Here is a 17158-nt window from a genome sequence, read left to right on the forward strand (position 1 = left end):
TAACCTACAATACAGAAATCATTGTGATTAATTATATTAGTAATTGTATAGCCATTATATGCCACTAATTTGATAATACAAGAGTATAATTAAGAATTTAAATTTGTTTAAAGGGGACAAACACAAACTAAAAAAAAAAAATCATCCATTTTCTGAGAATCAGCTAAAAAGAGTTTGGTGTCAGGAATCATATGTTTCTACGAGACGTTTGGATGGCTCTCTTATTGTGACTTCAGAATAAGGAGACCTGCATAGAACCAATCTGGCACCAACCCTTTACCTGTTAACCCCCACCAGAGCCCCGCCCACTAGATCAGATAAAAAAAACCAGAGCTTTGAGATCTCTTTATGTGAGAGTGATTTTGTGCAAAGAATCTAATGAACATGTTTTGTACAGTCCATAGACCTATTCTAAACTTGTGGATTAAAAAAAAAAAAAAAGGTACAATATGCCCCCCCCAACAAGTCACAAATTAACATTAAATTAATACACAAATCAAGGCTGCTTGCACTCAAATAATGAGGTTTTTATTACAGTGTGGGATATTGTATATGTGAAACAATTAGTTATTGAACTAAAAAGGCAGTCAAAACAGCTTTAAAAAATGCATCCGGTTTAAACCAGTAAAAAAAAAGTATTTCTAGCTGCTGTGTTGAGTCAATATCAGCACTCTTTAGGCCTGTCCATCACCCATTAATAAATGTGCTTACAGACTCATAAATGTACCAATAGTCAAAGATAATTATCAAAAACATACAATTTGCTCTCTGAACATTTCCAATCTCACATTCCTAATCTTATTACTAGTTATCTGACAAATAAGCTGTGCTAAGAAATTGGAAACCTATTTTCATCTTAGAACTTCCCTCAGCCTCTCTCCATTTTGATGTAGCCTTAAAACTTGATCTCCTTCTGGATCTTTGTGAACTTTTTATTAGTAAATGAACACTAAGTGAACACTGAAGCAAAAGAGAGAATCTAAAGCCTGGCGTAATATTATGTAACACACCTAAATGTTGAATTGTTGGGACATTGCTGTGCCAGCTGAGTGTCTGGAGTCCTCACTACACCACACTATCCCAACATTCAGTTCTCTTCAGGTTTGTGGAACACTAGTTAGTGCTCTTGAGTGTATTTCACAAACCACAATCTCTCAGATAAGCTGCTTTTGTCTGCTTTACTCCGTGAGGTAGAAGTGCATCTTGTCATTGATGTTCTTTCTCTCTGGGTTGAGTTTCTTGAGGATTTGGGCCAGCACATTGACTGTCTGCTCGCTGCTCAGGCCGGTGCGCTTGGTCTGGAACTTCTTCAGCAAGTCTTTAGTGGTCATGGGTTTTCTGATCAGGTACCGCCGTACCGCGTCCTCTGTGAGCTGCACATCACTGTGAAACAGAAAGAAAATGTCAGTTAAATATCCAGTGAAAGGGGTTCTTAACATGGGGGTCGCCACTTCTAAGGGGTCCAGATATATTTGGATGACATTTATATCACCAAGACCTACCTGGAGCTGGGTGTAGATTTGCCAGATGCTGGCTGAGGGGTGCTCTTTCCTGAAGGACTCTGAGAGCTGGGATCCATCTTTAGCCTTTTGGCAGCTGGTGTGTCTGAACTGGGCACAGTCGCCTGCCGCTTACCTGAGGAATCATAACGTATAGGAAATGAATGAAACCAGAAAAGAGAGAGAGAAAAAAAAAGGCCAGAACTAGGGTTGGGCGGTATTGAAGTTTATCATACCACCATACCGTCGTCAGGTTATATGGCGGTATACTGTAGGAAAATGCACGCGATTTATATGCCGACACTGTGGTCTGACTGGCAGGCTGAGAGACTGCAGGTCATGCAGCCCGTAGGCAGTAGAAGAAGCGCGAAGTGCGCACCCATTAATCCAAATGCGGAGCTTTAAGGATTCAAGGAGATTTTATTGTCATTCGCATCTTATGTGGTACATGAGGTGGAACGAAATTGTGATCTCACGATCCAGTTTACACCCAAGAGCTGTTATTAATAGATATATAGATAAAAGTACAATAAAGGAATACAATAAAAATAGAATATACAAAATAGTTAAAGATAAATACCCCAAAATGAAATAAATAGAAAGAGTAGACAGGTTGCAACAACAAGTCCAGAGTGCAAATGTGCTATAGCAGCATGAAATGAATTAGAGAAGTAGAAAATAAAGTGTCTCAGTGCGGGTAAAGTGACCGTGTTTGTACAGTAATTGTCCTTGTGTGTCAGTGCAGTGTGTTGTTAAGTGGAGTTTAAGAGTCTTACAGCTTCCGGAATGAAGCTGTTTCTCAGTCTGGTTGTTTTGCACTTGATGCTCCGCAGCCTCCGTCCTGAGGGAAGCGGGACAAAAAGTGCATGTGCTGGGTGGGTGGGATCCTTCCTGATGCAGGTGGCCCTCTTCCTGCATCTGGAGGTGTAGATGTCCATGGTGCTGGGGAAGCTGACTCCAACAATCCTCGCGCGCGCGGATGAGCTCGCATTCAGGCTCACGTTCAGGCTCGCGTTTAAGCTCGGGTTCAGGCAGACAATCTAAATTCTAGTATGCAGAACTATATTATTATTATTGTTATTCATTTTCCATTCTTTTAAATAGCAGGATACTTTGATTTTTATTTCTCTGCCCGGACCCGACCCTGCCAGAGTAAATTAATGGGAAATCTCGGGAAATAGTCTGTGATGTAGTCATCTAATTTTTAATACTATTTTTATTTTATATAAAGCTATGGCCTGATAATCACCATATACCTAAGTAACAATGTATTTTTGTTAATGAAAACAAACAAAATAAGGAAAAATGAAAGTGAAAGTTCTCCTTAACTAAAACTAATAAAAACGGTTATTAAATGAAAAAACTAAAACGAACTTGAATTACAGAGTGAATACCCTCATTTTGTGTTTGTTAATTTATTTATAAGTGCTTTTTCCACTACTCTAACTCTCACTCTAACAGCGTGTGGTGTTGTGCCGTTCCTGCCTCGCAAAGGGGAGCCGGATTCTGCGGGGGTCAGATTTCGGCAACGCGCTGCTGCGCACAGAGCGCCTAGTGGTCAGCGGAATTACTTATATTTACAGCGCTCGAGCTAGCGGCGAAATAATGACAGAAAACCCTGAGGAAACTGCAGAATTCTGTATGGGATTAGAATGAGCACGAAGGAGATATATAAAAAAAAAAACAAAAAAAAAAACTGTTTTGTAGAGAAACAGGAGATGAGGAATATTTGAGTCTGAACACTAGCCAGTGTGCTTATGACAAGGCAACATGAGTTCAGGTGTCAGATGGAGAGTATATTCCGTTTCTGAAGGTATTTAAAACCTTTTATGCAACAAAACTTTTTTTTATGCATATTTCAAGAATACACTACTGCAACAAAATAAATATTAAACGTTGTATTTAGTATAAGTTTAATATATTCAGTAGAAACAAACTAAAATAAAATTTAAACAAACATTTGTCTATTTCCTAAACAATGTTTAACCATAAAATAATAAGTGTAACTAAATATCAATAGTTCTTTTTCAGAGAGACTGTAGGGCATCCATAAACAAGAGGCTTGTTAAAATGTTTGTGTGTACCTTGTTCCAGTTTGCTGGCAGCAGCGCGCAGTGTATTGGAGGTGGCAGCGTTGTCAATAGAAGGAGTTCCAGGGCGGCTTCCTGTTCTGGAACTTCCGGTAGACCCCCTGCCTCCTCGTTTAGGTGGGGTCCGCTTCTTCTGCTAACATTATGAAAAGAAAAATAGACTTACACACTGCACACAAAAATTTAAATCCTACAAAACGAGGTAAAATTCATACACATATCTACAATCTATTAATATTTAGAACTCAAATGAAGACATATTTGAATAGCTTAAAAAAATATCGGGCATGTTTTTAGGCAGGTACGTAGGTAGGTAGGTAGATAATGTATTGATCCCAGAGGGAAATTCTAGAAAGACAAAAGGTAGCAACCAAAATTGGCCTAGGTCTCAGAGTTAAAATGTTAGGAGGTAATATTCTATTATTTAATTCAGGTATATTCCTTGCGTTCAGTAACCTCTGTAAGATTTTGTGTACTGATGCCTTTTCTACAGTTATGCATATTGAAAATATAAAATTTGGTATTCCCTGCTTTGGGGCTACGCCTACAGATGGGACGTGATATTCAGACTGCAAAAGCATAAATGCATTTCTAGACGTTTAAAAGTAGTTACAGGATTTTACACATATATGATGCAGCATTATGCAAATATTCCTGCAAACATTTTTCCTACCCACTTCTTCAAAAGGTACAAAATGCAGATGACAGCACGCCAAGCCAGTGAGGCATCGACATGATTCTGAAGTTATTGTTTTATGGTAAACATGCTCTATCATTAAAAAAAATACTCAATTAGAAGTGCACTATATTAATATATAAATTTTATTACCAGCTGCAATACTTTAGGTTAGGTTTTACCTACCGCCATAAAAAGTGCAGAAGCTGTCTCTCCCTCAATATCGCTGTCCTCAGAGGTGTCAGATTCTCCACTGCTGTCTGTAAAAACACAAACGAAACAGTTTAATCATTTAATTAAACACTACATGAGCATACCACAATACATGCTACAAAACAAGTAACAAACATGGTCAAGAATCTCAAAAAGCAGACTAATAAAATGCATGTTGCAGATCAAAAAGTAGTACCCAGTTGGATGCAGGGGGTGGTGGTGCTGTGTAATCAATTTTTTTAATGCAATTTAGTCATAATTTTTACTCTAATTACAAATTATGTATGTATGTATTTATCATATGCAGCTGTTTTTACCTTATCATCAACAACTTCTCTGTTGTATGATCTCACATCAGTCTCTTTAGACCTCAGAACTATTATCAGAATAACCCCCCTTAGGATTCTACACAGACCTGGCAACAACAACTGCGTTGTGTCAATGCGTTGCCTTTACATATGTCTGTGTTGAGTGGCTCACTCAGACAGCGTTGCTGTTTGCAGCCCAAAATGATCAAACATTTGTTTTGGTTACCTCTGCACAAGTCTTGCGACACACATTTACCACCTGTACTGAAATATTCTGCTGTTTAAATCTCGCGAGATCTAATGGCACGAGATCTTGTCACACCCCTACTGCTCAATAAAACAGTTATATATAAAAAACGCATAGCATTCTGCACCTTTCTTTTTCTTTTTCTCTGCCTGCACAGGGGTCTTCTTTCCATCTTCCTCCTCCTCTTCTTCTTTGTTTTCCTCTTCGTTCTTGTTCTCTTCCTCACTCTCCTCTTCACTCTCCGAAGCCTCATCAATCCCTGTCCAGAAAAGAACAAAGGATTGCTGAGACTTGTACATTTAGGAAACAAATAATATATGTGTCCAGATTTAAATTCTGAATGAATTTATACACACTGTTGCTTTTATACAAATCCTTTTTGAAGGGATACATGATTTTCACATGACAATATATTACATGATACACACACACACACTAGTATGTTTTTACAGAGATACCACTAACCTTTTGGAACATCGTCGCCTTTGTTGGGTTTTGCCTTCTCTGGCTCCTCCTCCTCAGAACTGAAAAACAAAAACAAACAAGATGACCAGATTCATACCCCTTCATTTCCATATTTTGTCACATTGCAACCACACACAAATATATTTCACTGGAATTTAATGTGAAAGATCAACACAAAGTGGTATACAATTGTGAAGTGGAAAGAAAATTATGCATGATTCAAAACATTTTTTACAAATAAAAAAAACTGACAAATGCACTGTGCAAACGTATACATCCCCCCTGAGTCTATACTTTGTGGAACCACCTTTTGCTGCAATTACAGCTGCAAGTTTTGTAGAGTATGTCTTCACCAGTTTTGCACATGTAGTGACTGACATTTTTGCCCATTCTTCTTTGAAAAACAGCTCAAGCTCAGTCAGATTAGATGGAGAGCGTTTGTAAACAGCAGTTTTTAGATCTTGCCACAAGTTCTCGATTGGGTGTAGGTCTGGACATTGACTGGGCCTTTCTAACATGAATATGTTTTGTTTTAAATCATTCTATTGTAGCCCTGGCTTTATGTTTAGGGTCATTGTCCTGCTGGAAGGTGAACCTCCATCCCAGTCTAGAGTCTTTTGCAGACTCCAACAGGTTTTCTTTAAAGATTGCCCTGTATTTATCTCCATCCATTCCCCCATCAACTCTGACCAACTTCCCTGTTCCTGCTGAAGAAAAGCAGCCCCTGAGCATGATGCTGCCACCACCATGTTTCACAGTAGGGATGGTGTGTTCAGAGTGATTTGTAGTGTTAATTTTCCACCACACAACTTGCATTTTGGCCAGAAGTTAAATTTTGGTCTCACCTTTGGATCAGCTATGGAACAGTAAAAATGCTTTTAAAAATGTGGGTTTTTTTTAAATAGTGTCCTTGCACTTCAAGTTACCACCTTATCCCTAGTGCTGTGGTGTTACCTGCTTTCATCAGACATGTAGTCCACCTCCAACCCCTCAAAGTCACCATCATCACTGTCTTCAAATCCCTCTTGATCACTGCCCTTCTTCTTCTTCTTCTTTTTACCCTTCCCCTTTGCGTTTGTCTCTTTTTTACTCTTCGACTTGCCTTCTCCATCTGCAAAGATTTTAGCGGAAAAAGCAGCAATTAACAGGACATCACAATCTGATAATGGTCCTTAACTCAAAAAAAAAAAAAAAGGTTGTAAGGAGCAGTAAAGTCACTCCGCTGAAGTGCAGTGTTATATAGGAGTTTCAGTTTAGTTCTCCAGCGCAGAGGCTAAGCGCTAGCTCATTTGACATTTAGAGGTGAGTATTATCGGCCTGTAGCCTGCTTCTAACCCTGGATATGTGGAAGCTCCTGCTTAAGCTAAACACAGCATTCTACTAACTCTGCAATTATTACTGTCAACAACACAAACTGCAAATTCATACTGTATAAAAAACTATTAGTCACACTGCCAACTGATACTGTATTAGAAAACCACAAATTGTAAAGTAAAAAGTCCAGAAAAGACATATAAAAATCTGATATTACAAACAGTCACTCAAAATAATCCAGCTGATCTTAAATATTTTACTGTATACAATTTCCTCAAATCTGCACTCACCTTCTCCTCCACTGCTGTCACTCTCATCAGTGCTCATCTCCAGATCGTCCTCCAGGTCATGAATGCGCAGGTCTCCTCCTCTGCCTCCTTTCTTCTTCTTTTTCTTCCCACCTTTCTCCCCTGCACCTTCCTCCTCCTCCTCTCCGTGCTCCTGCTCCCTCAGCCGGCGCTGGAGCATGATACTGAAGTGGTTCACAACTTTATTACGCCTAAACAGAAGATTGGGAAAGCAAATTATTGCAATATAGAATGCGACAAATTCCTCACTGTGGACCTAATAAAGATTTAATTATTATTTACACACAAACATTTAGCACAAAAAGTAAGGAAATTTGGTTCGGTAGATCATTCCTTTGTTGTAACAATGCTTCTTGGCAATAAATCTTATACTCTAGCCCGTCAATGTCCCTGGTGCCATATTTGCAAGGAACATGTGTTCCAAACTAAACAAGATAGAAAATGTACAGTGATATGATTTATATAATATTACCAATATTTCAAAACAATATTTACAATATATTTCTTCTGCCTACTCATACTTTCATATGAAAATATGAAATTCAACTTAAAAATAGTACACAAAGCTCAAAGTTAAACAGATATGAATATAACACATCTAAATATAAATAAAATCCCATTGGGATGATCTGGGAGTCATAATGTTATTTTACATTTAAAACCTCTGTCCAATTAATTTTTTTTTTTTTTTTTTAATAAACAGCTCTACAGAAGGTTCAGAGATTATACTAACCTCTGAACAAATTAAAACATGTATAATCATTAAAATTACTCACCTGCCCCATTCCTCCTCAGCTTCTTCTGCGGTGAGGGTGCGGTGCTTGGCCTGTGGGGTAAAGTTGTACCAGCCGTGCACAGGAAAGGCCTCGAAGGCCCCATCGGCACACTGGGTGAAGATGTAGTAGGAAGCATTTTCTGTTACTCCACCTTTCTTCAACCCCTTAAACCTGAAGGCAGAGTAAAAAAAGGGTTAAAACAAAACAGCAAACATACAGGATACAGGATATAGGACTGCCTGCTGGTGTCCTTAACTAATGATTTTCCAAATTAAATATAAAGGATATCCAGAATAGAAAACACTTGATTTTGAATAATCACAGTTCAGTACACGAGGGTGACAAACCATGAGCCTAAAAAAACATTGGCAAGCTCTTTAATAGCCAGGCCTGCTGTCTCTGTTACCATTACATCTAGGACCTTGCTGAGGTTGTATGTTAAGAGTTGCAGCTCCAATGCTGATAATCCCAGCAGTTAGAATTGAGGCTAACACACTTCAACCAGCTTTTACCCTGCTTCAATCTTGCAAACTTTTATAGTAGTTAGTGCTTTGTAAAAATATATGATTAGAAGACTAGATGTTTCTTCTTCTACTGCAGTCTACCATATTGCATGCACAATGCTGTGTAGGCAGTCTGTCTTATTTGGGGAGGATCTAATGCTGCATTCAGTTTACCTCAAATGTTGGAGCTAAACCTTCAGATCAGCTCTCAGGTTAGCAATGTTAGCAACAGGAGTTGGTAACGCATATGGTATTTATACAGAATTTCACACATCCAAACACCATGAAAACACGATCACTGGCAGAAAAGTTGCAAACTATAAAAAGAAAAAAAGTGCTGATAATACTAATAATACTAATGCTTTTATTACTGTTGCAGCCATATTGGATTCTCTCCAGGCTTTCCAAATACAAACATCAAACAAGTGGGGATGTTTCATTTAAAATTTCCTACTAGGAAATTCAGACATCAGAGTTAAAATGGAACACAGCGCAAATTTCACCCGTTACCCCATTACAACGTCAAACTTATTGTTTATTGTTATATTAACCCAAAAGAGTCCACGGTAACATCTGTATAAAGTCACATTTATATTTCTGCGTACTGCGCTTGGCGGACCAATTACGCACAGTTACATTTCAGGGAGGTGTGCGTCGAGCTAAGGCCTATGGTACGCAGCAACGCATAGGTTACGCAGTAGGTTTGACGCAGAAGTATAAATTGGGCTTTAGACAAGTGGTTTTCAACCATTGCGCCAAAGTACTGCAAAAAAGTATTTTTTATCTATTTTACAAAGTAAAAATTATTTTAAATATATACATAGTTCTTCAAATGTAATTTAAGATGCAAAGTTTATTAATAAGACGAAAAGTTAGATTATTTGCCAAATAAAACATATTTAGGTCAAGCGAGTTGATTGGTTTGCATAGTACAGTCACAGGCAGATTTATTGTTACTGAGAGTCTGAATAAAGCGGTTTTCTTGTGCTACGTTTTACACACCATACATAAATGGAGTGTTTGGCGAAAGACCCTGAAGATTCAAGTGAAGTCATATCGAACATAATGAGAGCATCACAAGATTGTGAATCTGTGTTCTTTCATCTGACCTTATTAACAGAATGTAGGAGTGCTGGTTTAGAGCTGGAGATAAGAGTATTTTATCTTCTACAGCTCTGTAACAACAATTTTATCAATTTAAATGCTTGAATTAAATGTTGTATGCTCCATATAGCTAGTAATGACCTGGTTTCTAGAACAAAATGTTAAAATACAAGTTCGGTCATGTGCCCACAAGAAGAAAAAAAAATTAAATGAGCTGCTCACTGAAATTTTATTTCGCATGAGTATTCAGAAATGGGTCTGTGCTCTTATGGGATTATGTTTAAAATGGTCAAATTTACCGTCAGTATTTATCTATTTATTAGTTAAGAGCAGTACCTTTTCCCAGCTTTGCCATTGACTTTGAGGATCCAAGGCTGGTCTTCAACTTTAAACTCCTTGGTGATTATGCCGAACTTCTTTCTACGTGACTCCTCCCTCTGTTTCTTTCCAAACTCACTGCCGGCAGCTCCCTCAGCAGTTTCCTCCTCCCCGTACATCCGCCGGTTACTCATATCTCGTTCCATTCGGGCCTAAACATGGCATGTAAGTCAGTACAGTATATGTACAGGGGTTGGACAATGAAACTGAAACACCTGGTTTTAGACCACAATATTTTTTGTGGTGACGGACAGTTCTGGTGGAAACAGGAGAGTTGAGGTGCACATAAATTTCTGCCGTGATTTGATCAGCCGTGGTTTTATGTTTTTTGGATACAATCCGGGTTAGCACCCGAACATCCCTTTCAGACTGCTTCCTCTTACAGCGTCCACAGTTAATCCTGTCGGATGTGGTAGGTCCTTCTTTGTGGTGTGCTGACATTACCCTGGATACCGTGGCTCTTGATACATCACAAAGACTTGCTGTCTTGGTCACAGTTGCGCCAGCAAGACGTGCACCAACAATTTGTCCTCTTTTGAACTCTGGTATGTCACCCATAATGTTGTGTGCATTGCAATATTTTGAGCAGAACTGTGCTCTTACCCTGCTAATTGAACCTTCACACTCTGCTCTTACTGGTGCAATGTGCAATTAATGAAGATTGGCCACCAGGCTGCTCCAATTTAGCTATGAAACCTCCCACACTAACATGAAATGTGTTTCAGTTTTATTGTCCAACCCCTGTAGATCAGTGTAGTGGACAGTGAAAGGGAAAAGTAGGCCAAAAGGACAAAAATATAAACTCTCAAAAGGAAATTAAACCACAGACCTGAGTCCACGTAGAGCAGTTGACTTTATCTCCGGCATTAAAAGCCATAATGCTGTACCTCTTACTAGTGTTCCTGTTGGATAAAAAGAAAGACTAATCACTGTCTGGTCTTTACAGCCCTTTACCCCACACCTGTAATTAGGTTCATCTGAGTGTTATTCTATTGTCAGTTCTTCTTTTCAGGGACTAGATAAAGTGAGTGTTCATTTGCACATCTGTTATAGCAGCAATGGGTACAAAAAGTAGCTTAATAAACTTAGAAAAATTAGAAAGAGTATCCATCAACTGGTACGAGGATTACGGTCACAGAAACTTACTTGGGAACCCTGACAACGTACTCCGTTGCAGAGGAACTGCTGTTTCCCTAAAACACACAATTTATACACAGACACAATGATTACTAAGAGACCAAACAAATCAAGAGTTAGTGAACAATATCAGAATATCAACAACAATATACAAAAGAGACAAACTGAGACGTCACGTCACACACAAGTTACGTGAAAATTAACATTTCTTGCCACGGTGGCCTCTTATCATTGGTGGACAGGAATGTCATTTTTTGCAGTACTTAAGGAACTTAAGTAAAGGAACCATTACAGCTTTAAACATATGCTCCACATCACAAAGTAATTTGGTCCAACATATTAAAAGTTTAAAGGCATGATGCACACCAAACAGGGCACAGTGCACTTTTTTTTTTTTTTTTTAAACTTGTTTTTTTTTTTTACCTTTTTATTTAAGATAAGCAAAGCATATGGCTAATTTCCTAACTATGTTGGGAGTACCTATTCCAACATAAATGATGAAACTTCTAGAATACACAAATAAAGTATAGTAAAGGAAACTCATTTGTGGGTCCGTGTTTACAGCAACTTTTAACTTGTGAATAAGTCACAAATACAATTTAAACATGAACATTGCTTGTATGCAGTAACGACTAGAAGTGTTTTCGTAACATTCAATAAAATTTAGATTTTCACCGAAAACTATTAAACAAAAGTTGTATCATAAACCATAAAACTTATAGTAATTTGAGTTTCAATTTCAAGTTTTTTTAAAGACAAATACCGTATTTTTACACTATAAAAGGTGCACCGGATTATAAGGCGCACTATAAATAAACATAAATTTTCTGGTCTATTTTCATCCATAAGGTACACCTAATTATGACGCATTATGCGACACTAGTAAGGATATGGGGTGTTGCCATGTTTTCCTTCTAATACACCCAGTGGAGAGACATGTAAAGCAAGCAAAGTTAGATAAACAAAACTGTAATTCTTTATAAAATAAAAATCAAATTAGCACTGGATGTTTATCTACATAGATTTTTAGAAACTGATCATTTGGGTGAGTAATGTGCTTCCGTTTATTAACAGTAAGCTTAGATTTCCACTAAGGCTGGGTGCAGCAGCATTATCAATAGCCGCTAATCGCCTGTAAACGCTTCACTGAGGAACCCTAAGTGTTCTGGTAAGCCAGGGCGATATTATCTAGCTGTATAAGAGGCACCAGATTATAAGAGATGGGTGTGGTTAGTAATGTACATTAAAATATCAGAAAAATATAGTTACTGAAACATCTCAGATCGCAATACATAAATATTGAATTATTGCAGAGCTCTACCTTAAGGAGTGCTCACCAGAGGCAGAGTTGGTGACTCCTGCTATAAAGATGAAACTTTAACATTTACTGGAGTAATATGCTACCCCTGGGTATATCTACTTTAACCTAAATACATAGTGTGTGTACTTTGTCCACTGCTACCCCTCACAGCTAGACAGTGTAAAAAAGGATTTGAGCAACCACAAAAATTATTATCAAAAACACACTTTTCAACAAAATACAGAATCACCACTGAAACTGAAAGAAGCTGGAGTTAGATCTTTTTATGGTGGTGGTGACTAAAAGCCTGTGCCCAAAGCTGCAATGACTCATAGGTCCCTGACATAAGTTATAACACAAAGTTTACAAATATGCTGCCAGATAAAAGTATCATATACATTTCTGACAACAATATGTACCTAGCTTACAACTATTTTATCATTATCAAACACCATTTCATTCACATAAATAAATTACTCATTACCAGTGAAGTCATAGCGGCAGATCTCCTCTTGTCGTTCTCTCAGAAGCGAGTGCTGTCCGTCACCAACTGATGAGTATAGAAAAGACTTATTAGAATTTAAAAATTGTAGAATCACTGTTTAATCCTATGAAATACCCATTTTCAATACTTATGTTTTAAAAATGTAATTTACAGCTTGAAATGTTCTCAAATTCAGAGGTAAATACTGTTCCACAGCACTGTAAAGGTAAAACTCTTTGGATACTGCTATTGTATTTCTCAGTTTTTAGTCATTTGAAAAAAGCAGGTTGCTCAGTTTGACAAATTTCACACCATTCAGGCTGTCCATCTCCCTTCCCCAGTCACCTTGCTGTGTAGTGGTGGTGTAGACGAGAAACCTGGACTGCTTTAGACCTGAACCATATAATTTTAAGTGTGGAATCCAGGTTCTGTTAAGGATCTGACAATGTCAGGTTTGAATAGAGGCCTTGTGGTAAGCATGTTAAATACAGTAATTGCTCATATCAAACCTAGTAGTGATACAAAGGACACTAACAGTTCAAGAATATGTGCAGACCATCCTGGGATCACATGTTTTCTTTTATGGCAGGGCTTCCAACAGGCATTTTCAGCAGGATAATGCTCGTCCATGCATAGCAAGGCTTTCCCAGAAATGTCTTTGCCAGAGTGGCCGATGGAAGTTGTGAACATTTGTGGGCTGAAGCTGAAACCTGTATGCATCCTAACAGGGTACTTGAGCCCCCTTTTAATTGTACATGTTTGCTTTCTGTCAATAATTTAATTCTGTTTCACTAATATTGTCATTTTTACATACACTTACATGTACCATGTTTAATACCATATCTTATTTACTTATTTTTTTTAAATATACACATCTATATATAATATACATATCTACATCCAATAAAATGAGGCTTTTTATAGTCTTATTTTTTTAAGTTTTATGTATTATGTAGATTACCTTTTTAGAGTCATCATGACTGAAAAAGATCCCAAAGAAAAGATCTCCCAAACAGTGGTGTGATTTTTTTTTCCTCCCAAAAATATAATTCATGCCATAGAGGATTAAATAAAAATGTAAATGTCAGAATGACAAATAAACACTCAATCATTGGAGTTGTTTTTATGGTTTATGCTGTAGAGGCTTAACTTAACTAGCAAACTAATGTGTAGAAAAACAAAGCATATAAAATACTGAAATAATACAGCACAACCACTAACCCAGCAAACTTATTCCAAACATGAGCTGTATTTAGCTTAATGTGTGTACCGGTTTATTTAACTGATAAACGACATGTAAATAAAGAATAAAGCTGTACATATATATATACACCAAGAGACTCCGCAGCAGCACATTAAGGATTATTAAAACTCATCAGGTTAATAATCCGCTGAAAACTCACCGGACTCTCCAGCAGCCGCTACCCGGCGAAAAGCTCAACAATCCCGGCCTTCAGTTCCCGCAAAGCCGAGGCTGACCTCAACACCAGCAGCAGCAAAATTCTCCTAAAACAGAAGCAAAAAATCGTGTTAAAAGAAACGAAGCGACGCGAGAGAAACACAGAAAGAGACACGGAGCTGCTCACAGAACCGACCTGCAGCACAGCTCTGACCGGCCAGCAGCTCTTTCTCCCGGCTACAGCAGCGCGTGGAGCGGTGGGTTCGCACCGCCGCCTGGTGGTCTGGAGCAGCGGCCTGCACAATTAGGCCCAATCTCATTTCACCCCATGGCCCTACCACTTACCCCTACCCCTTCTTTTCTAGTGTAACACCTAGGGCTTGATTATTTTCCTTGTTAAAAAATATGATAATTACTATATTACCATAGTTTAATATGTAGTTTCAACATTTTGTGGCCATTTTCTTTATGACAAGCATTAAAAAAACGCTAGTGTAACAGTGTTAAAAATGCGTTTTTAATATTTAACAGATCTAATCAACTAAATAATGCATGTGCATGTGTTAGTTAAAAGCATTAAGTGTAATTAGTTAGTAATTAGTAACTCTGTTGCTAATGCTCGCTTATTCTGTCTAGGCTGGCTAGCTGACAAATTCAAAATTAGCACAAATTCTAATCCAGCAAGCTACCTATTGAGCCATCTACTACTTTCATCTACTGTTTTTTCCTTCAAACTGCAGACACACAGTCACTGTGCTAAAGGCACTCTCTCTCTCTTTATCTCACTCACACACATAAAATATAATATAAAACTCAGTTCAATTAAATAAACTTAAGATGAATAAGGACCTGTAAAGTTAATTAAAAATTGTCAAATATAAAAGATATTTTGAGGTTTTGGTGAGCTGTTTCCACAATTTGAAACTTAAACTAATGTCAGGTTTTCTGAATCAGAAAGCTTGTGAGTTTACATTTTTATTATTTTAAAATTTGAATTTGTTTTATTTCTTTATTTATCAAATAAGTTTTGTTTTATTGTGTTTTTTTTATTTCCATGTTCTTAGTTTAATATTATGCATTTTATCATTTATCATTCTTATCATTTTACGCATTTTTACGTATATATTTTATTCATCTACATTAAATATTGGCATAAAATATGTATTTATTTTATTTATTATGTTTTTTTTACTATTTGATTCCTTGTTATTTATAATTAAATATTTTCAATCCCTTTTATACTGTAAATGCTGAAGGTTACCCTCAATGTATTCCCAAGTGAAAATAAAGGTTGATTGATTGATTGATATTTATTGTTGCAAACCCAGCTTTTACATAAACAATAAACAGAATAAAGAATAAAATAGCACTGCTTTTCCCTTAAATGAGCTGTGTACCTTCACAGTGTGAAGGCGCAGTCAGTCCTCTCCGTCAAGACATAAAAAAGCTGCGCTCTTAAGATGCCAGTGAACAAAAGTCAGCATGCACCTGCCTCTTAAAGGGAATGAATACTGCAACACTGATTGGTTTATTTCACATTACGCCCAAAACACACTCATTTGAAACTGTGCAGGACACGCCCCTAAATCCAGCGGCGCAAAGCACAATTAACTAGTGCGCTATAGGCCGCTAAAATTGGGCCCAAGTTCTGTTCTCGCCAAAATAGGATAATTGTTTTATGTATTGTAATATACCGCATTGTCATTGGGGATATGGGCGTGGGCGTCTTGGCCTAACAGTCAGAAGCGTACCTTTATTAAATAATGTCCTCCACCACAACAAAATAAACTTACACAAACATGATAGCCTTTAGTCTCTGTAACTAGAGAACCATGGGTCAGTCCTCGCCTCAGCCTCCCTATGCCTGTGTTTTCTATTTTGTGAGGGCTGATATTGACACTTTAGCCACCTCTGTATTGGATTATATTAATCACCATGCAGAAACAGACATACCTAAATCAGAAGTTGGATCAATGCATGAATAGGGAGGTGCAGCTGCTAAAGGATTGTAACATCACCTTCAGAACAGGTGATGCACATGCCTACAGCATATCCAGGTCTAATCTGAGGAAGGGCATTAAAAAGGCCAAGCTCTGCTAAAAACTAAAGATAAAAGAAAACCTGACCAGATCATCACTGATTACCAGCACAACAACTCAACACCTGTAACTGCTCATATTTGTTTCCTAAACGAGCTAAACAACTTTCATGCTTGCTTTAAAAAATACATAAGTACATTTGAGGGTGAGCAGTAACATGACTAAAAAAGTGGGAGTGGGAAGGAGCAGGTTTTAAAAATCAGTCCTGTGCAGACCTCTAATAACATGTTTTAAACCCACCTCGGTTGTAAGCATAGGCGTCGCTAGTTCTTTTAAGAGGGGCTCAAGCCCCCCTAAAATGAGTCCCAGCACCCCTAAATGTGATAGCAGAAAGTTTCTGCTGTTTTTATCAGTGTCTCTGATAAGCTAAAAATATATTACAATCTTAGAAAGTAGATCATTAAACAAAAATTGCGGAATGAAAACACCCTAAAAAAGGCAAATGGTAATTCACTTTCTCTGCACTGAGTACTCTTTATGCTGTTGTTGTTTGATATGATGTCTCACCACTGATACGTCCTGTGTGTGTGTGTGTGTGTGTGTGTGTGTGTGTGTTTGTGTGTGGCCAGCCAGTCAGCCATGGTTATTGGGTTATTTTCTAAAGTAAAGAGCAGGTTCAGGTGAAATAATAAGTTTAAAAAAAAAGTTAAAAGATGGAACCTAATTGCTCAGCATGTTTGTTGGGTACTGATCACCCCTAAACCTCTGTTCCTAGAATCGCTCCTGATTGTACCTGTGCCAACCTACCTGTGCTTTTTTCTACAAATACAGGTAATTACAAATATACAAATATATGTATTATATAAAAAATTACAATACATCCATACATTTGTGTTTTAAGATAGTTTAATGGAAGAA

The 17158-nt window shown here is 37.6% G+C and overlaps 1 protein-coding gene across 1 annotated transcript; it reads right to left on the reverse strand.

Annotated features, from left to right (window-relative positions):
• Window positions 1-506: 506 nt before the first annotated feature.
• On the reverse strand, window positions 507-14401 carry gtf2f1 (general transcription factor IIF, polypeptide 1). The gene is made up of 14 exons (XM_007239176.4): window positions 14206-14401; window positions 12803-12868; window positions 11028-11074; window positions 10711-10783; window positions 9840-10033; window positions 7897-8067; window positions 7103-7311; window positions 6453-6609; window positions 5499-5557; window positions 5161-5292; window positions 4452-4525; window positions 3584-3725; window positions 1503-1635; window positions 507-1383 (listed from the first exon to the last, which is right to left on the reverse strand). Exons 2-14 carry the CDS (start codon window positions 12812-12814, stop codon window positions 1179-1181), a joined length of 1608 nt encoding a protein of 535 aa, XP_007239238.2. The 5' UTR covers window positions 12815-12868; window positions 14206-14401; the 3' UTR covers window positions 507-1178.
• Between the last annotated feature and the right edge of the window lie 2757 nt (window positions 14402-17158).

This window comes from Astyanax mexicanus, chromosome 19 (genome assembly GCF_023375975.1).
Source record: "Astyanax mexicanus isolate ESR-SI-001 chromosome 19, AstMex3_surface, whole genome shotgun sequence".
In the NCBI taxonomy this organism is placed as follows: Eukaryota; Metazoa; Chordata; class Actinopteri; order Characiformes; family Acestrorhamphidae; genus Astyanax; species Astyanax mexicanus.